Source organism: Lissotriton vulgaris, chromosome 6 (assembly GCF_964263255.1).
Source record: "Lissotriton vulgaris chromosome 6, aLisVul1.2, whole genome shotgun sequence".
NCBI lineage: Eukaryota > Metazoa > Chordata > Amphibia > Caudata > Salamandridae > Lissotriton > Lissotriton vulgaris.
Window position 1 is genome coordinate 342,736,665 of NC_141694.1, and position 22,335 is coordinate 342,758,999.

General features: G+C 47.2%; 1 protein-coding gene across 1 annotated transcript in view; it reads right to left on the reverse strand.

Moving 5' to 3' along the window:
- Positions 1–22,335, reverse strand: part of RNF144A (ring finger protein 144A) — a 72,993-nt gene that overhangs the window by 13,726 nt on the left and 36,932 nt on the right. Inside the window, exon 6 of the mRNA XM_086925198.1 lies at positions 10,651–10,801. Coding sequence (XP_086781324.1) covers positions 10,651–10,801 — 151 coding nt within the window. The remainder of the gene's footprint in view (positions 1–10,650; positions 10,802–22,335) is intronic.

The window sequence follows — 22,335 nt, forward strand, 5'->3', positions numbered from 1 at the left end:
GTAATTGCCCTTGGATCAAAGAGTTGCAACCATTGTTACAATTCACAAGGAAGGGAAACCCAAAACTAACTGCGCCTCCTACCGCCCTATCTCATTGCTTAACGCAGAACCCAAAATCTTAGCCAAAGTGCTTGCAAACAGGCAGCTTAAGGTTATAAGCGGTATGGTACACCCGGATCAATCAGGGTTCATGCCCAGGAGAAACACCACTTTGAACCTGCGCAGAGTTCATGGGGTCTTGGGCAGGGCGCCGACTATCCGTGAAGACGAAGTCATAGTCTCCCTAGACGCCACTATGGCTTTTGATACGATTGAACGGCCCTACCTCTTCGCTGTACTCACAAAGTTGGGATTTGGACCTGGTTTCAGCCAGTGGGTGAGCTTGCTTTACAGCTTCCCTATGGCACAGGTTGTCATGAACAACAAAAAATCGAATACCTTTTTACGTGGTCTTGGCCATCTTTGGCAGATACTCTGAGTTTTGTATTAATTGGCAGAAATCTCTCCTATATGTCCTTTGTGGATACCCCCACCCCACCCCCATACCCTGAAACTGCCCCATACCAATAGTGAAAGAAGGCTTCAAATACCTGGGAATATATTCATCTCGCTTGATAGCTCACTCCGATTTGCCCGTAACCTTGTTCCCCCGCAGCAAAGGCTCAAACGTGACATTACAAACTGGAAATCACTTCCACTCTCTTTGTTGGGCAATGTTGCCCTTTTTAAAATGATGTCCCTCACCCGCTTCCTTTATGTCCTCCAGAACTCGGTCGACCCGGTCCCGAATTCGTACTTTAAAGAAATAGAGGGGTTCCAGTGAGACCTTCTATGGGATGGGAGACCACGGATTGCTTTATCAAATTTTACGCTCAGCTGGTACGATGGGGGCATCGGCTTGCCTGACATCAAGAAATATTATTGGGAAGTGCATCTTATAGCTATAAATCATGGCACCTATGGCCGGCCCAATGACCCATGGTTCAATATGGACAGATGGTTCCTTCCAAATGGAACCTACACCCGAGCACTATACTCTAAGCCGAACAGATACCCACTCACTAGTCCCACTAACCACACAGTCAAGATCTGGCACTCGGCGACTGCATAGTTAAGCTGGAGCAATAGACCGACTCTTGCTACACCCCTATGGGACTCCCAGAGGCTAGGGGACCTGGGCAACTCCAAGGGCTTTGATAGGTGGGATCTAATTGGCATCTTCCACTTTAGAGACCTTTTGGGACATAAATGACGTGAAGCCCTTTGACACCTGCAAATTTAGCACGCACTACAAACAGCATTACCCCGTGACTCCTCCCCACCTGACTATTCTCCACTAGAGGACAGGTTACTTGATGGCCATCTACCTGAAAGAGCTATCTCCCTGACTTACAGAAAACTCCTTAACAACATGAACGATCCCCTACTTTCCCTACAAGAGAAATGGGTTGGAGAGGGATTGAATTAGATGACGAAAACTGTCAGACAGCAGTCTCCTCCCCTAGAACTGTCGCCATCCCCGCGCGTCTCCGCCTAGTGCAACTAAAGATACTACATTTACATCACAGGTCCCCAATTGAAGCACATGGGTGGTCCCGCAGACCGGTCTTGCAGGCGGGATTGCACCCAAACGGGCACGTTCTTTCACATCATATTGCACTGCGACTCAATCCAGGGATATGGGCGCAAAATCCACGAAATAATGAGCCAAACACTGGAAATTGAAATTAAACCAGAGGCCCCCAGATGCCTCCACAACATCTGGGAACCCACCGACCTCAATACACATGCCATTCAATGGGTCACAATGGGCTGCATGATCGGCAAGAGAAACATTGCTCAACTCTGGGGGGCGTTACATGCTCCTACAGTTGCGGATTGGAAGAAAGATCTTGATTGGTGCATGTTGAAGGAAAAGACAGTGTACACAGCTCGGGGCTGACCCCGAAAATGGTCTAAGATTTGGGCTTCATGGAATGAATTCCGTGGCAATATATGTACTCCCCCCTGTAACCTTGATGGTGATGATCCCCCCTCCCCGTGATTTCCAAGAACTATCCTACTGTATCTGTGTGTACCTTGATTTCACTGTGCTCCCTGTGATTGACCTATGTGGCATTGTACCTCTATGTCGAGTGTGTTTAATAAAAAGATTAAAAAAAAAAAATCAGGTAGTGAAGCTATGAGTGAGGAATTTCATTCAATAACTTCTATTTTTTGCCAGGCACATCCCAAGGACTACCTTTTACATAACACTAGGTGAAGCTTTTCCTGTAGCATTCTCTGCCAGTTCACCACGTGGTGATGCGACCGGGTCAAAGGATTCATAATATTTGGATTGTTTGTGACCATCTTATCAAGCAGATGTCCCAAGTGATGCATGGGATCATTAACTATCTGCGATAGTCCAAAACATGAAAATGTATCTATTAACTGTTTTGAGTTGGGATCTAAATTTTTCCCAAATGGAAATTAAAATAACCAATTATGTGAAATTAGATATCCGACAGGATCATTCCAGGAGTGGGCTGATCTTGTCAGCAAAAACCACTGTAGGCTCTGGAGGACTGAGTCTTAAGTAAGTTCGAAATGAAATTGCAGCGCTACAAGCCCTTCTCTCTAAGCAGGAGTAAAAAGAGCAGAGAAGTGGTCTCACTAAACTATTGCCAGCCTCCCACCCCTTTTATTAGGTCTATCAAGGTGATTTGAAAATTTGATACCAGAGTTGTCAGGAAGCCCTTCACTCCTCTTTTGACAGAACAGGTTTTCCAGTACTTTTTCCTTAATCAGAGGACTGAGATTAATGGCATTGCAGGTCTGGTAGGTCATATGAGATGGCTCACTGATGGACAAGGGATTCAACTGGAAGCAGTCGTCGGGCTTACCAAGTGGCTTGAGAGGTAGCAGTGCCTTTCTTAAGTGGGTTAGGAGCTGCCGCTGATCTGAGTTAAAACAGCCAGGGGGCTAAGCGTGGGCGGGCACAGACAGGCTTACTTCTTGCGAGCCATCACAGCATCCGCTGCGCAGACGTGCTGTGATCAGACTTAAGCCAGTCATGAGAGAGGCATGTCAGGAGGTGTGTTAAGCACCACATTAGAGGCGCAATCAGACGAGGATAAACAGGTGAGGGGAAAAGTCAAATAAAGGGAGTAAGACCTAAATGTACTAAGTGACCGCAAAGCGGAACTGGTCGCAGAAAAATATAGTGACCAAAAGTATTGAGACACCTAGACTCCCTGTCTGGAGGGACGTTGGGAAGGGTGCTGATGTCAGGAGTGGCTGTAGCTGCCAGACCACAAAGCTGCGTGGGGTAGGTTTACAGAGAAGGCAGGCTGGGTCTTCAGGGGCAGGACGGTGTCTGACATATAGACTGGTCCACTGGGGCTCCAGAAATGGGTTTATTTATTTATTTATAACACTTATAAAGCGCGCTAATACCAATCGGTGTCCTGGCGCTGAAGTGGTAGCTCCCGGAGATTGGACCTCCCGGGCTAGAGGGTAAAGAGCCATGTTTTCAGGTTTTTTCTGAATGCCAACAAATTGGTGCTTAATTTAAGGGGAAGGGGAAGGGAGTTCCATGCTTTTGCAGCTCCCCTAACAAAGCTCCTGCCACCCCAGCGTGCCTTCCTGATCCGAGCTGTTTTAATCATTCCCATGCTGGCCGACCTTAGTTGTCTCCCTGGTCTGTACCATTGGAAAAGATCCTGAAGGAACACCGGGCCCAATCCATGCAGTGCCTTGAAGACAATGCAGAGGGCTTTAAACTGAATCCTCTTCCGCACCGGGAGCCAATGCAACTTCTCCAGTTCCCTAGTAACTGAGGAAAACTTAGGCAAGCCCCCAATCAGGCGGGCTGCCGCGTTTTGCAGGACCTGAAGTTTATTGAGCAACCCCTGTTGGGCCTCAAGAAAAAGGCTGTTAGTCGAGGCGCGAAAGAACGAGTGCCATCACCACCGTCTTTCTGCTTCCCTCCGGTAAGAAGGGGAGAACCTTCCTAATAGTTTTCAAAATCCAATGTATGGAGGAGGTCAACGCCTTGACTTGGGGTTTAAAGGAGAGTTGATTGTCAATGATGACTCCAAGATTCTTCACCTTCGGAGCCGGAGATGGCGGAGATCCCATATCTGTAGGCCACCACTTAGAGCTCCAAAGGTTTGTGTTTGACCCAAAGATAAGCACCTCGGTCTTGGAGGAATTCAGTTTTAGACAGCTTTTTGCCATCCAGGAGCTGACTGCAGACATGCAGTCCTGAAACCTGGCTGCCACACCCAGCTCTTTCCCCGGAAGAACTGAGACCACAATCTGGGTGTCGTCAGCGTAAGATGTTAACTCGAAATCAAAGGAACGAATCACCGGGGCAAGAGAGGATACGTAAATGTTAAATAAAGTGGGGCTTAGGGAGGATCCCTGAACAACCTCCCCGGGGAGTTCGAAAGGTCTTGATTCGAAGTCACCCATAGCCACCACTTGTACCCGGTCTTTCAGAATGTTAAGTGCTTGCCCCTGGATCCCGCAGCCCTCCAATCGGTCCACCAACATAGCGTGGTGAACCGTATCGAAGGCCCAAGAGCATTACAAATTATCAAATAGGGTTTCACTGAAGGGGAGCATGGGCTCAATCAATCAATCAGTCAGTCAGTGTTGGTATAGCTCAAATACTCAAATGTGTGGGTCTCAAGGCGCGGGGGGACTCTATTGAGTGCTGGAGTCATCCAAAGAGCCAGGCTTAAGGTCCTTCCTGAACTTGGGCAGTGTGGGGCCTTGCCCGAGGTGGAGGGGCAGTCGTTCCAAGCCATGGCTGCGAGGAAGGAGAAAGACTATCCTCCGGTTCTGGTCCGGGAGATGCGTGGGACGGTGTCCAAAGAAAGATCGGCTGATCAGAGGTGTCTTTTGGGTGAGTGGAAGGAGAGGCGGTTGTTGTGCAGGGACTTGTATGCGTGGGTGAGGAATTTGAAGGGGATTCTTCTTTCCACTGTGAGCCAGTGGAGATCATGGAGGCATTGGATGATCGGGCGGTGATGAGGGATGTTGAGGATCAGTCTGGCTGCTGCGTTTTGGATGGCCTGGAGTTTGCAAAGGAGTTTGATGATTCCAGCATAGAGCGCGTTGCTGTAATCTAGTCTGCTACTGATGAGAGCATGCTTGACAGTTTTTCAGGATTCAGGTGGGATCCAACCTGAACGTCTTTCGAAGCAGGAGGATGGTGTGGAAGCAGGTCGAGGATATGGAGTTGATCCGGCGGTTCATTGTGAGTGATGAGTTCAGTATGATTCCCAGGTTTCATGCGTCAGGGTGGGGGAATTTCCTAGGGTGGTGGCCACCAGGATTTGTCCCATGCAGAGGGGATGGAGTCTAGGATTAGGACTTCTGTTTTCTAGGAGTTGAGTTTCAGGCAGCTGTTCTTCATCCAGGAGGCAACGGCTTTCATTCATTCTTGGTAGTTGTGTTTGGTGATAATGGGTTTGTTGGAGAGGGAGAGGATAAGCTGGGTGTAGTCGGCGTAAGTGACTATGTTGAGCCTGTGGTTCCTGACGATGGTTGCGAGGGGGGCCATGTAGATGTTGAAGAGGGTGGGGCTCCACAGTGGTCTCTTTTTAGTTCTGAGAAGTAGGGCGGGAGTCTGACTCACTGAGTTCTGCTGGTGAGGAATGAGCATATTCAATTGAGGGCCTTGTTGCGGATGCCAGCATTGTGCGGTGTGAGACGTGGTCGATGGCAGCCGAGAGGTCGAGGAGGATGAGGGTTGCTGTTTCGCTCAGGCCGAGGAGGGAGCAGATGTCGTCGGTGGCAGGGAGTAGGGAGGTCTTGGTGCTGTGGTTGCTGCGGATCAGGATTGGGAGATGTCCAAGACATTCTAAGCTTCGATTAAGTTTACTAGCTCGGTGTTGAAAGCTTTTTGATGACTTTGGTTGCGAATGGAAGCAGGGAGAAGGGCCTGAAGTTATTAAAGGTCAGTTGGGTTGGTGGATGATTTTTTCATGATGAGGTTCACCTTGGCGTGTTTCCAGTCGTCGTGGAAGGTGGCGGTCTTAAGGGAGCAGGTGATCGTCCAACGTAGTTCTTATGTGATTGCCGAGGCAGCTCTGTGGAAGATGTGGGGCGGCAGAGGTCTGAGGGTGCCCCGGAGTGGATGCTTTTCATGGTCTTCAAGGTGTCTTGTGCACTGAATGGGGTCAAATTGAGCAGGGTTTGTCAGGTGGTGGCCCTTTGATGGTCCGCGGTGAGTTTGTTCCAGCTTCTACAGAAGAGGTTGTGGGCGTGCTTGTGTACAGTGGGTATTTGAAGGAGAAGTGGATGCAGTGGTGACTTGTCCAGAGGAGTTCCATGGTGTGGCTGTAGGATACGCTGTTTCCATCAGCGAAGACGGAATCGAGTATGTGTCCCGCTGAGGGCATGGTTGTGGTGACTAGTTGTTTGAGTCCTTTGTTGGCGAGGTTCTCTAGGAGGGATGCAGCCCGTGGCCGTACAGCAGCCGCCATTAAGTAGGGATCGGGGGATGGTGGGTCAGCTGGGAGGCAGAAGCAGAAAGGACACAATGGAGGGTCCACGGGGCAGCAGCAGGGACAAAATGCGCGGCAATAGAGAGAAAGGTAAGAAAAGATTTTAAAAAACAGAGAAAGGAGAAAAGAGAGAGAACAGAGGGCATAGAGAAAAAAAGGCAAGAGAGGCAGAACAGCAGAATAGAAGAGTGCCCTCTCACTGGACCACCAGGAATGAGGTGAAAGCAGGAGCCTGCAGGTGGAGGAGGGCCTCGAACATCCTGCAGCATAGTGCTCAAGGGGCAGCACTCAGTAGTGGAGCTGCGCAGGGAGAGCAGGCATACTGACCAGGTCAGTGGTCTTACTCCGTCCCATTTAGCCCTGATGAAGCACCAAAAAAAGGGGTCAATGACATCCTCCACTGAACTGAGCTGTAGCTCCAGAACCACAGCTACCCTCCTCAGAAGCTCAGCTAAAGCAGAGCTAACCTCAGTAGAGCGGTCGGGAGGAAAAAATAGGCCAGAGGAGGGTGGAGGACTCAAGGCCACTATCCTCACTCAGCTCATATATCCAAATAATCTCTAGAGGAGGCTGAACAGTGTTAGTCATGGGTGGAATAAGCCCTAGTTCTTCTCCATCTCTACCAAAAATCTCTTCTCCTGAAAGAAGAAAAGTAGCGAGCTCCTCCAAAGAAGGGGGAAAGTAGCCCAAGGGGAACTACTCAACCAACACTGCCCCCAACGCTTTCCAGCGTCAATGTGGTGACGTTTAGGGGGTCAGAGAGGAGAGACAGCTTAGCGCCGATCCTTGCCATCGACATCCGAGAAGGATGATCAGACTGGTGTTGCAGGTAGTAACCCCGAAGGGCTGTGCACCAGAGACGGATTGGATCCCAGTATGGATCCAAAGGACTTCACTGGTGCCGAGGGGGACCCTGCCGGAGTAGATTCAGTCAAGGCTCCGCTGGCCTTCTTGAGGCTGAGAAGCAAACCCGAGGGAGGTGGAGTTCCAAAGATGGCATGAAGGGAGAAATAATAATCCCTCATTGGCTCCAGGGAATAGCAAAAGGAGCAGGGTAGACTCTCCACCCATCTCTTCAACTGGAGGACGGGGAAGGGCATTAGGGACGCTGTACGTAAGTGGGGAAGTTGGGGAATGTCACATCTTCAACCGCTTATATCGCAACTGGTCTTTGGACAGCGTGGGCGAAGGACACTCGCAGGAAGGACTTCTGGAGCGGGCCCTAGAGCGTTCCTTGGAACGAGAAAGTGACCACGAACGCCGTGGAGCCTGCAACAGCTGCACCGCTGTGCCGCTCCCGAAACACCTTAGGGCGAAGATGACGAGAGTAGTCCCACTCCATGGAGTCATAGTGTTCGCCAAGACACCACATACAAATATTATGAGGGTCTGTGGCCAACATCTGCCGTCTACAGGAACCAAAGAGTTTGAACCCTGAAGACATCCAGGAAAAAGCACACTGTCCTGTCAACATGAATGTCAAGATAGGGAAAAAAAAAAAAACGACAAGGGGCACTGCTCTCCGGATCCGCTTGGAAAGATAAGAAAGGAAGTAAATGATGTGAGCGGGGGCCTTATATGGACTCTGTCGATGTCACATACGGTGGACGATGTCGCTACTGAGTTGCTCGATGCCCTATACCTGCACACAATGGTGCCGCTGTAAAACTATTTCCGGATCCAGTCTGGCGCCTGGGGATACTTTAAAGGTAAGGAATCTGCGGCTAGATATCCCTATCAGATACACAAATTAGGGAAAGCAAAACAGATCATCAGTCTTTCGATGCACATATACAAAATAAAGTAAGTATCTTAGGAAGAGTGCAAGATGTAAACCTATAACCTGTACTGCACTGTTGGTCTAGAATGATTTCTACTTATACCTAAAATTAGATGTATTACTAGTCTGTTTAATCAAGTGTATTACGAAACATTACCACAGCAGGAGCAGAGACACATCTGTAACTGAGAAAGACTTTCTTCCGTGTTCTTTGGCTGTTGAGCATTACAGAATGTTTTTGTGTAGAACAAAGTTTATTTTTAGGATGCGTCTCAAAGCTTTAGTGAACGTATTGTCAGCAAGTACTGGAAAACATTTACAGCAAGACTTACAAGTACAGTGACTAAAATTCAGCCTTTCCAGTTCTCCGTTAAGTATGTTCAGGGCCTTGACTGCATGTGTCAATTGACACCTCAAGGAGCTTGAATGTTCAAATGTTAGGCAGATTATGCATTTGAGAATGTTAATGAGTGACATTTTCTGAAAACGTAATTTTGGAACAGTAGTGAAGGAAGGAAATGGAACTAGATACCTCCATAGGAATGTGGTCAAATATTTAAAGGATGGTTGGCCAAAAGAACAAAATCTCCAAAAGGATCTGAGATCATGCAGTAAAGTTCAGTTCAGGTGAATTGGCAATAAATGGTGGAGTTTTCATAGTAGGGTGACGAGCTAATAATTCCCCACTTTAAATTCAGACAGTGCATGGTAGAACCATTAAAAGGGTCACCTGGGGATCTGTGGGACCAAAAGGAAAACCAAGGAGTATTAATGATGGGCTGGATCAAATTATAGATGGGAGCATGACAGCAAATTATGCAGGATGAGCAATAAGCCTGCCAAATCTTGTGTTGTGGTTTCAAACCTGAGCGACTTATCAGTTGCCTGGCAGAAACTATGGGTGGAATTTGTCAATGCTTTTACCATCTTCCCTTGAAGGAGAGCTACTTTTTGATGGCTGCTGATTATTTCTCCAAATTGGCATAGTTGAGGATAGTTGAGATTAGTACTGATACTGTCACTGAGTTATAAAGTATTAACATTAAAGAATATCAGAACATATGTGGTTAATGGACAGGTTGAAGCTTCAACAGAGTCATAAAGGACTCTATCCACTTAGCTATTTAAGGAGGGTTGTGTTGGAAAAAAGCTTTACAAGCTGCACTGCTGTTCTATACAACAGCTCCCAAATGTGTCATGTTATACCAGTTTTAAGCTGCTAGGAAGCTGAAAATAACATTCCTGGTTCAGTCACTCGGCGCCAGACAACTAGTGCGTTTCTACTGGAGCTGCATGCACAAGGTTGAAGGAAAGAATCAAAGTTTACAAGAATAAAATGTGTAAATATATGACTAACAGAAAAGAGGTGCCATCTGGTTGGACACAGACAAAGTTATTTAAATATTAAATAGTGGAAGATAGTACTACGTGTAATCTTTGGAGTGTCTGTGTAATAGAAATTGCATGCCAATGAAAAAAAGGAGGCTTCAATGCATGGTGAGAATTATTTTTGACATTCCAGCAGAAAATGTACCAATCCAGTGAGAAGAGCATCTTAAGAAATTGAGGAGAGACTGTGCGATTGAAGAGAGAGTGATGGCATCTGGGCATTTTCAGAAGAAGTATTAAAACATGCATTACAAACGAGAAGGCTACCAGGGAGTTTCAAAAAGTTTTATTGTGGTCTAATTTTGTGGTGTTCATTGTTTCTTTGGGATTATGTGTTTTTGTAACCAGGAAAGTTGTGTTGTGATGTTTTGTTGCATGATTATGCGAGCAGTCGAGTGGATTTGTCGAGCCCTGAACATGTCGGTTCCTAAGATGGGTCGGCATGTGCAGGACTTTGATGTGAGAGGTGGTGTGCGGAATGTGCAAAATAGGTTTGATATGAAGGTCATCTGGGCAAGATATTCTCATCTGTCGCAGTGTTTACTCACTACTCCTTGTACCTGCATTATGAGGAATAAATTCATGCTGATGCACATTTGAGGTCTCTGTGAATTATTTTTTCTGGCTTTCCAACACCCACCTTTGACTGCACGCCCAAATTCACACATGGACCCACTTTCAAGTGAAGTTATGATGTCAACATGTAGCTACCTCAGCCCTAGGAACTCTGAAACTGAAGAATTTGTGCTAATCCCTTTAAAGTGCATGATTCTGCCTGCCAACACCTGCACAAAGTATGAAACACTGACAATGGCCAGCAGCAGGACGACAGAGGTTATGCATAAGCAGCAGTTCATTTTTCTAATTTCAATTTTACAATTTGCATTCAAAGGTAATTCTTGACAGACCAAAACTTTTTAGCAACCTCTAACATATTAAAAGCAAGTGAAAAATTATAAAAGACTTGGACGGTATACTCACATCTAGTGATTCCAAACAGTACCAGCAAAAGGCATGTTTGCAGTTTTTACACATCATTTGTGCACAACCTTCATCTCGCTCAATGTAAACTTTGCACTTTGGACAGCGTTTAATTGGCACATCATCATCCTCTTCTACTTTAAAAACAGAGCTGTTCAGAAATAAATCATCTGCATTAAAAATAAAATCAGCACCCAATAATAAACACGTTAACATTGTATTTCTTCACTTTAGAGCTGCCTTTTTTTTAAGTAAAGTAGTGTAAACAAGTTGTTCAGTGTCGGTGCTAGAGGCCCCTATCTAAGCAACATTTTCAGAATATGTACGAAACATATATTTGAATGCTATACATCTAAATGGAGCATCTATAAATAGGTAGTGGTTTCTTGTTGAGCCACGTCTTGGTGAAACGAAACGCCCCTATAATCAACAAAACATTTTTGGTAATATTCTATTTAGGAAAAGATTTTTTACAACTTAAGAAAATGCCATAATCCTTTGAGTCACAAAAGAAAAAAAACATAAAACTGCTTAGATAGATGTAAACTTGTTCAAGGTTTCTCGTATTTACTGATTATATGGACCTATATTACAGTATTGTTGGGGCTATAGGCAATAAGGGCATGCTAAACACCTCCCATTGTTTGTTTGTGCTTTTACCTGTAAAATGTGGAGACTCACTAGCAAGACAGAAATACCATTTTTGACGTTGAGGTAAGTCTGTGGTAAAATGGTGCTAACATTCTCAGGGTGGTATTAATATGTTCAATGTAGGATGCAGTATGGCACCTTCAGGTAAGCTTTAAAACAGACCAAATGGCTGACAATCAATAATGGAACATTGCAAGTAAAGCTGCAAGTTGCACATATCAAAATCAACCCATTTTGACATTCTTAGGCCTATCACTGAGTTTAAAAACGTTACCTGTAAAATAGTTTCTGTAGCCACAAGGCCCAGCGACATACCATTCAAAAGAGAAACATGACATTTTGTCTAACTTGTATGTTTCCACAGTCACAGTGATATCAAGATGGAATTGCAGTATAGGACTATGAAACTGCTCCCCTGGCAAAGCAAGAACAAGTTTTAAAAATAATGATAGAGATGTCCTTCTTAAATTGTACTTAAATGGGAAAATCAATTTCAAGGGAAAACATTTTTAGTGCAAATTCCAAAAATAGGATTTTTAGAAAGCTGTAATATTCTGCCGTCAATGGAGTGTAGTAAAAACCCATTCAACCATACCACGTAATCCTGAAGTGACTTTATTCACATTTGTCCTCTGCTACATTTTTGCCAAGAAAAGTGTACTATAAATAGGACTCTGCTCATTAATCCTTGCTAGAAGGAATGATGCAATTAGAGCTCTGCTCATTAGTCCCTACTAGGAGATTACCATTACCAAACACGGAAATTCGAGTTAACGTAACTTAGAAACACAAACCTGTACATGAATGGTTATTGTGCATGGTAGGGTGGAACTTTGAGGCATCTTTCCAACTAAGTCCGGCATGGCATCCTACTATCTTCACTCGCATGCCCGAAACAGGACACAGAGGTAAAGGGACTTTGACACAGAACTACCAATGACTTATTGGCTCATTACTCTTACGGGAAGAGCAGAAGCATGACTAGACTCAGTCTAATCCCCTTTGGTGGGGAGAGGGTGGTAGCTAAAAAAATCAAAAACAAACAAGCTTTGATCACATTTACGTGCACCCAAGCCCTGCAGGATAAATATCACAAGTGGCATGATGCACCCATTGTGCTATCCACTATAATGTTAACATTATGCTATAGCTAGTAAATAAGTCTCCCTTTAAACAAAACCTGCAAGATGGGACTGGCAAAAGCATAACAGCTGTGATCACCATTGCTGTTGTCGGTTAAATCCCATTTATGAAGAATGGTTGGTGCACAACCAAAATAATAAGATGTAGCTAAACATTTAAGATAAAAAGGGCAAGGAGGGAAGGCGATAAAATACCAACTATTTTTATCATTCTGTCAAAGAGACAAGAATGAGGACGAAATTACCCATTATGCTCCCCTACCACGCTGACATCCAATAGAGATCCTACTTTCACGAGATCGAGACCAGGATAAACGTTTCCACCTAGAAGATGTGGGGGATCACATGAGGAAACCTTCAGAAGATTCACTGTCCTCTGTATACACAAGATGTTAAATCAACTCATCTTGGCAGCAATCTGGAGACAAGCCAGAGCAGTTGCAGCCAGCCTTGCTAATCCCAGATGATACACCATCTTAAACTTCCCTGCAACAATCCATAAGCTTACAAAAGCCTCCACATCAACAATGGTACTGTCAACATCAACAGCAATACAAAGCTAAACACTCCAATAGGGAGAACAAAACAGCATGGATGACAAGTTGAACCAAAGAAAGGTTGAGTTGTGTCAGCTCCACAAACTGAGAAGGGCCAAAAGCAACAACAGAGGCAAGAAAAACGATATTGACACACTCATGGTCGACCCACACCCCAGAATATGTTTGAATGCACTAAGGAGCGAAACCCACCCAGGCCCTATGCCAGGTCTTACGTTAGGAGATCATTCCACTGCTAACCCTATGGCAAAGCTATGCTTGGCCGACTGGACCAGTCAACTCTATCTGCATTCAGGAGTCCAACATGATTGGGCAAAATAGAGCAAAGATGATATTGTCTAAATCAAGAAGCAAGCAAATCAATCCTCTCTAGCAAACAAAAAGCCCAACTAACCGAGCCACCTGCCCCAGTACACTTACAGCTAGAGCACGAAAACTAAGCACAGAGTGGGAAGAATCATCAATCTGCAACTTAAATTAAAAGACAGAATCAGTATCAATTGCTAGATTGTCCTCTGTGTCCTAAAACTGAGCGATTAGTAGACATAACTCACAAAATAAATTAAAGGGTAACGGAAGACACAGAAGTACTTGATGATATATGCTGTGGACAAAACATGCTTCAGAGGAAACAAATTAATTCCAGTTCTTAATCTGCAACATCAGTGCTTATTAAAACCTTGCTTAAAACCACATTAAAGGAGAAAACAGCAATGAACAAATTTCAAGCTAATCAGGGCACTCATACCAAGAGATTGACTTATAAAACCGACAGAGCAGATAATTGCCAGTCTACAACGACTGAATCCAGAAAAGAAACTGAGTCTCATATGTCAGCTTTTGATCAGTTGCTCAAAGAGTCAAAGTAAGAACAAAACTCAGCTGAAAGTCCTGAGGCCAAAGTGTAAAGACAGTTCACAACACTGCAATCTATGAACCGTTGGAATACCCAAGGGCGCCGAAGGCGAGCACCAAACAAATTTGATCCCACGATTTAGCAAATTATTCAAGGAGGCTATCATAGCAGCAACAAATTCTGCAGACAGAGCTACAAATGTGTCCTTTGATCACACATATCAGATATTGTCCACTTTCCCTAAAACAGAGACCAGATCATGCACCATTATCGTTTTCTTTCAAGATTATCTTCTAAAGAAAAAATCCTAGCACTGGCTAGAGAAAAGTGATGTATTACTACTAAAGGAAGCTATTTATTTCCATAGTAATTTCTATTCCTATAATGATTGCAGCTGGCTCATTGATTGGGATTATTTAAAGTTTTTTTCAGAACCTGAACAACTGAGACTTTTTCTGTCACACCGAAGAAATATGAGTGCATATTATTCCTCCTGACTGCTCTTTACCTGAAGTGATTGGACAAAGGGCAGGGCTTTCAAGGCCATCCCTATTTTCCAGGGTGCTCAATAATGCACCCACATTGAAACATAAGGGGAGTGGAGAAGTACGAGTTACTTACCTTCGGTAACAATGCATCTGGCAGAGACGATTCTAGCCGCAGATTCCTTAACGTAGAATTATCCCCAAGCGCAAGCCTTGACCCAGAACATTTTTCTTTGCCACAGCATCTCTGCGCATCAGGGGGCAGTACCACGTGACTTCGCCCTGAAATCGTCCCTGCGTGACGTCAGCTAGGTCACATAAGCCCCACCCCAGCGCGCCGATGTCAGTTTTCTTTGGAGAACATTTCGGCACCAAAACGCGGAGTCAGCACAAACAAAAACTGTGAGAATATAGGAACAGTGTGCGAAAAAAATCAGATAAACAGAAAGGAAAGAGCAAATAGTGAGTAACAGCACCATTCGGGAGAGTGCCAGGCACTGCGGCACCTAATAGTCATAGAAGGGAAGGGCAGAGCACAGCACAGCTATTACAAAGCAACCCCGCAAGCAAATACTTTTCTACCCTCAGGAAGAATGTCGTATGTGAAAAGTGTCACAGCAGACAAAAAGGCCTGCTATCACAGTCCATAAACATTGAAGGACAACAAGGCCAGAATAGAAGAGTAACGAGAATTACCCCCAGACAACCCCAACAAAGATAGGTGCATCCCCTGTAAGAGCCAAGGACCGAGGCACAGCCAAGAGAACCTAACCCAGAGGCCTACAGGAGTCAAAAATGTCTAGCAATGAAAAAAGGGGAAGAGCGTGAGTAGGCCCCACATTAGAAGACCAGGGTACGGGGACGCAGAAGTACCCAGGAACCCACCAACCAATCACAAGAAAGTAAGGAGAGGATCAAACAAACAGAACAAAGCATCCCACTAGGGAGGAAGTGAGAGAGGACACTCGCAGAAGGCAAAACTACCCGGAGGCAGGCGAGCGCAGAAGATCGAGTTGAGGGTCCTTGCAGACAGGGGAGGAAGGGTGGGTCGTTAAGGAATCTGCGGCTAGAATCGTCTCTATCAGATACATTGTTACAGAAGGTAAGTAACTCGTACATCTGATAGAGACTGCTAGCCACAGATTCGTCAACGTAGAATAGATACCCTAGCCATACCCAGAAGGGAGGAGGGCTTGCGAGAGAGCCTCCCAGGAAGAAACACAGGGCCCCAGCAGGGGATGTGTAATGGGGACAGCGGCCCAGCCCCCACCGAGTAGAAGGAAGCAAGGGCGAAGGAAGGCCAGGCTACCCCTAGCCCAGCCAAGGTACCAGGGACATCCGCCAGAAAGCCCCGGAGGGACAATCAACGGCAGAGGAGTACTGGGGATGAAAGAAACACCCCAAGGCTCCAAGGAGAAGAGGTAAAAATGGAGGCAAGCCCCCCACAGGAAAACACACCCAGTGAAGTAGCAGCTGAACCGGCCACAGCCTTGAGTCAGCTAAAAAGGCAGAAACGGCTCCACAGTCAAGAAAGGCAGGCGTGAGAAGAAAGACAGTCTTGCAAGGCTCCAACAGAACAAGAGGCAGGAGCACAAGGGCCCCACGCCAAGGCCCCCAGCCGTGAACCAGAAAGAGCAGGCGAAAGCAGCCGACAGCTGGCAAATACCATGAAACCAAGTGCCCAGACCAAGCCGAGCACAAGACGAAGGCAAAAGCCAGGGAAATCCAGAATAACCCCCAAAGGTAGACCGTTTCAGACGTAAACCGACCCACAAAAAGAAGTGAGACCAACCAGAAAAGAAGAGGAGGAGAAATACGTAGGACGGGCTAAAGCCATCAGCCAGAACACAGAAAAAATACCAGGACTCCTATCCCCCTGAACACCAGACAGAGGACCAGGCCGAAACACCAGATCACAAGCATTTACAATGCAATGGTTTCGCCTTTGGAAAAGTTAGAGCTATTGGCATTGTAAATGACAAATTTTGTATTTATGTGTTGGTTTTGAAAACAGATAAATAAATGGCATTGTCATTTACATTGCCATTAGCTTAATCTCTCGCAAATGTGAGACCTATTGTACCCTACGGACGAGCTCACAAGACAGCAATTACTACCACACACACACACACACACACACACCCAGAGCCACACACACACACACACCCCCAGAGCCACACACACACCCACACACCCAGAGCTACACACACCCAGAGCTACACACACCCAGAGCCACACACCCAGAGCCACACACACGCAGAGCCACACACACGCAGAGCCACACACACGCAGAGCCACACACACGCAGAGCCACACACACACGCAGAGCCACACACACCCACCCACACACCCAGAGCCACACATACCCACACACCCAGAGCCACACATACCCACACACCCAGAGCCACATACACACCCACACACCCAGAGCCACACACACACCCACACACCCAGAGCCACACACACACACACACACCCACACACCCAGAGCCACACACACAATAACGTCCCTAGTTACAGTTTAACCGGCTTGTATATGGCTTTGTACTAATGGAATATGTTAATGTAACAACTCACGGTATGATGTTTCATTGGGTTCTCTGCTCATGATGCATAATTCTGTCCTCAGTACAGTTACCGGAGCGTTCAAAATACCGGGATCGAAATCTCGCGATATAGTAGAGAACTACAGGATGACATCATTATTCCTCCTGTAGTTCATTCTGCATGCCCTGAATATATTTCATAAACTAGCAGTAATATCGTAGAAATAATGCTTAGCAAACCTCTCCTTCAGCCCTGTCCTCTAGGATGCCTTCAAACGCACAGGAGTCTAGCCTCCGGGAGTTCGCCGTCCAAACTCTCTGTGAAAATGGCCAATAACAAACGCATCGCTGCAGGAGCGGGGGTCCGTGACAGCCAAGGCTGGGGGTCGTTACCATAAGTGCAGTTGCAGCACAGCCTTCGACAGGCGAAACCTAAAAAAAAGAGAAAAGGGAGGGAAAAACAAGTGAGGGAGAGAGGGGGTGGGCGAAAACCGGGGGCGGGAACAAGAAAGGGGAAAGGAAAAATTAAAGGTGATGAAAAGGGACAGAGGGGGCGGGAAGGGGAGGAGAGGGGGGAAGGGGGGAAATGGGGGGTGGGGATTGGTGTATTTATATTTTGTTTAAGTAGTGAGGGGGCAAGGTTATGAGGCACGACTATAGGGGGAAAAGACTCACCATGTGCCTGTAATCTGAAGTCCTCAAGGCTAGGAGTCTCAACGATTTAAAAATGCTGCCGCTCGATTAGTATTTCTGAAAATATCAATGATGGACAAAGCTAAAAGGGTGCCACTCAATAATAACCCTGATAATCTCTGTTGGTTGAAAAGATGCTAGTAACTAGTCACAAGGTTCAAGATTTCAATGGATAATTACCTAATGATATTTCAAAGGTATTCCAAATAAAGAAACGCTGCAACATAAGTGATCTTGAGATGTTGAAAGACGACGTAATGGTGAAAAGATGATTCACTACCTGCAAGCTGAAATGCCAGATCTAAACAGTGAAAGAAAGCAGGTAACAGGAGACTATAAAAGTGGATTCGTATTTGTGTCCACAATGGCATAGAATGCAGGCAACAAACTAATTACCTGTAAGGCAATGCTCCTTTCTCGAATCCGAGAAGTGTCAATTAAAAAGCCGTAGTGGGCAGGTTGATGGCGTCGTTGAAGGTAACGATGATTCCCGAATATATTAAATGCTTCAATTAATGATATGTGGAAACTACGCTTAGTACTTTCAATCTATTATATAAAGTTCTGATGCCTACTAATGTTTAAAGCAGTCAGATATAGGGAAGCAACATAATAGAAGTGTCGATCTGTCAGACAAAGGGAAAAGTTACCTTTTTAAAGAAAATAACATGCTCGATGTATGTATCCAACTCGAAAGAAAAACAAAGCAGAGACCTCTATATGTGGAGTAGTGGGGTCTCATACAATTGCAAGGGGCGACTTAATGCACAGCCACATTAAGGGCTCAGAACTTCGCCATTATGCTGTAATCAAGACTATGATGGTATGTAGAATTGCAAAAACACACTAACCGATAGCGGAACTCTAAAAGAACCCGAAGATGCTACTTGATGGGGTGAACTCTCACACCTCCAGCCGCGAGCGAACTGATGAGCTAGGTAATTAGATCCAACCGTCCCAGGCCCGCCATCAGTTTAAAGTAGTGAAGAAGCAACCATGTGACCGATGACGACGCAGGGAAGCAGGGGCGGAGCTAAGCCCGGCCGAAAGGCGAAACCTAAAAAAGAGAGAAAAGGGAGGGGGGAAAAAAAACTGGGGGGGGGGGGGGGGGGGCAGTGGCGCGGGCGGCACAGGAACAGCGGGAGGAGGGGGGGGGGGGCGGGAACGAGCAAACGGACAGGGGGGGGCCGGGAACGGGCAAACGGACAGCGGGCGGATGAATGGGCTCACCGACAGCGGGAGGGGGGGCGGACAGGCTCACGGACAGCGGCGGGGGGGGGGGGGGGGGGGGCTTGCACACAGACAGCGGGAGGGGGGTGGGTGGGCACACCGACAGCGGGAGGGGGGGGCGGGGGAAGGCAGGAACAAAGGGGTAGGATGAGAAAAATCGCCGGGAACTCCCACCAATCGCCCCGCTGAAAGACGGGCGCCTCTCTCTTCCAATGGCTAGCCTCCATTTATGGAGCTAGCCAATGGAACAGAGAGGCAGGACTTTTGTCCATACTAGTAAACAAAAGTTTTCGCATTGCGCGAAAGTCTGCTGCACAGCATTCGGCGAGACAAAACCTAAAAAGGGTGTAAACACCACAACACAACACCGCAGACAGCAAGGCAAAGCTGGTCCAGGAATGCAGCAGATACTGGGAAAGACAGAACCTGGAGCAGCCCAAGCTACGACAAGATCAAAGAACCCACATCAGCTGTATACAGCGATGCCAGGAAAGGTGAGGAACTCGCAAAAAGGAGTCCACACCCTCCCAGCGTAGGACAGAGCTATACAATAGATACAAGCACCCCACTTAGGGTATAACACGTCTAAAAGAAAACATGGGAACCACTCTTAGGGCAAAATCCTGCATCAGAGAACAAGAACATAAGAACTGCTGTAGGAACCACTGAAGGCTTAGCAATAAGCCAAAAAATACACACTTGCCAAAAGGGCTGAACCAGCAAAACCGAAGAGAGGGGCCAACCATGGAACCCTGAAGGCACGTCAAGCCACGCAGAACATACAAACTGGCCACTCAAAACACCAGATTCCAGGAAGCAGGTGGGATAACGCCTCCCATCAAGCCCAGAGGATCAACAAGCCAGCCTATGGAGGGGGAGGAGAACGGAGCACCGCAAGGAGACGCCAAATGGCGGAGTCCGCATTGAGTGTTAAACAGAAGGATCCCATCAAAGGGCAGGCCAACCAGATGCTCCCTAATATTCTTAGGAAAAACAGCACCTCGCAGCCAAGCATGGCGACTGAGAGCCGCAGAGCTGGCCATAGCACGGCGAGTAAATCAGAAAATCTAAGGCCGCACTGAGAATAAACGCAGCCAGCTCTCGACCATCCAACACATAGTGTCGTAGATCAGCGTGGGCCCCCTCATGGGAGACATGAGAAAGAAGGGACTCCATAGAATCCCAAAGGCTTGAGGTAGCCCATGCCAACATACAAAGAGTGTGGAGCGCCCGCAAAGCAGCACTGGATGCCGCAAGGATGTTACGCCCCCATGAATCCAACCACCGGGCCACCCGAGACGGAAGAAACAACACCACAGGCAAGGATGGAAAAGCAACTGTATAGAGAAAAAGAAGGTACCCTGCCTTGATATTTATAGAGGTCCCAGCTAGAGGATCCAATCGTGATAGAAGAGGGGGGGTGAATAGCCCAGAGGCTGAGGCTGCACAGGACAAAAACCAGGTCAATCCAAACAGACTCAAAAATATGTTGAAAAAATATATACTTTTTATTTTTCTCTTTTTAAATATATTATTCGAAACTTTCAAAAGACAAACATGTGTACATTAGATAGTCAGTGATAATTTTGCAAGGCACATAGCTAAGATTCTTTTCGGGATTAAGATCCGCCCAGTACTGACCACACTTCAAACACACTACCACACTCATTCATACCAGGGTTTTCTAACTATGGTAGAAACATTCAACTTTCATTCATCCATTCATATGGTCCTGGCGTAGACAACAATAGATCTTTAATCGGTTGCCTAAATCGGAGGGGTTCATCCAGGAAGATGGTATTAATACGGGTCCTGGTGTAGTTAGGACAGATTGCCGTATTCCTGGGACAACGTGCCTACTCTTAGGGCAAAATCCTGCATCAGAGAACAAGAACATAAGAACTGCTGTAGGAACCACTGAAGGCTTAGCAATAAGCCAAAAAATACACACTTGCCAAAAGGGCTGAACCAGCAACCAACCGAAGAGAGGGGCCAACCATGGAACCCTGAAGGCACGTCAAGCCACGCAAAACATACAAACTGGCCACTCAAAACACCAGATTCCAGGAAGCAGGTGGGATAACGCCTCCCATCAAGCCCAGAGGATCAACAAGCCAGCCTATGGAGGGGGAGGAGAACGGAGCACCGCAAGGAGACGCCAAATGGCGGAGTCCGCATTGAGTGTTAAACAGAAGGATCCCATCAAAGGGCAGGCCAACCAGATGCTCCCTAATATTCTTAGGAAAAACAGCATCTCGCAGCCAAGCATGGCGACTGAGAGCCGCAGAGCTGGCCATAGCACGGCGAGTAAATCAGAAAATCTAAGGCCGCACTGAGAATAAACGCAGCCAGCTCTCGACCATCCAACACATAGTGTCGTAGATCAGCGTGGGCCCCCTCATGGGAGACATGAGAAAGAAGGGACTCCATAGAATCCCAAAGGCTTGAGGTAGCCCATGCCAACATACAAAGAGTGTGGAGCGCCCGCAAAGCAGCACTGGATGCCGCAAGGATGTTACGCCCCCATGAATCCAACCACCGGGCCACCCGAGACGGAAGAAACAACACCACAGGCAAGGATGGAAAAGCAGTCCGCAGAAGAGAGCCCTGATCAGGAGGGTGGAAGGAAATGCAGACGGGGTTGTGCAGAGCAGGACGGTGGTGATGCTGGAGCGGTTGAGGCACCGGATCACCTGTGGCAGGACGCCCCCAAAAGAGTTGAACAGCTCCCATCCACCAGAGCCCTGGTGGCGAACTTCCAAGAGGTTATCCGTAGGGAAAGGGGTGATGGGTCACCCATTCACAAAATGCCAGCGGCTGTGGAAATAGCCCAAACAAAGGCAACACTGGCCTCCATAGGGAGAAAGCATGGCCTCCATAGGGAGAAAGCAACTCCTCCATAGGGAGAAAGCAACTCCTCCGTGGGCGACGGCTGCAAACTGAGCCGTCCGTCCCAAAGTCCAGCTAGAGGGGGAAGTGGCCAGCCCCTGAATGGTGGGGAATCTATGGATGAGTGGGGGACCTGAGACACCCCCGGGGAAGGCGGAGAAGCCGGTGGAGGAGCCAGCCACGAGCTGCGCAAACGAGTGCCCAAGGATTGAGGCTGCAGGGACAGCGAGAAGCCTTACCCGGAAGACACCAGTGAAAAAACAACGGTGTAGCGTCCTGTTTCCAGAGAGGAAGAGACCAGGAGATGACAACCTTCCGTAGAAGAAGGAACCTCTGGAGAGTAATCAAGGACCCGACGACGGCATGGCGCAGTGGAGTCCGCCACAGGCGCCAGCTCGACGTCGATCGGCGCTGGAGTGGACATTGGCAGCGCTGAGTCGACCTCCACCACCACGTGCTCCCTAGGAGAATGGGGCGGGGTCAGAACCGGTTCAGCTAAGGAATAGCGCCGAAAAGGCACCAGCTCGAACGCACTTTGGGCAGCTGCCTGTGTAGAGGTATGAGAGGGACTCCGGAAAGCACCCCAGGCCTCGGCCTTCACCCGCGGCACCACCAGGCGCAGGCTCGGCCCTTGGC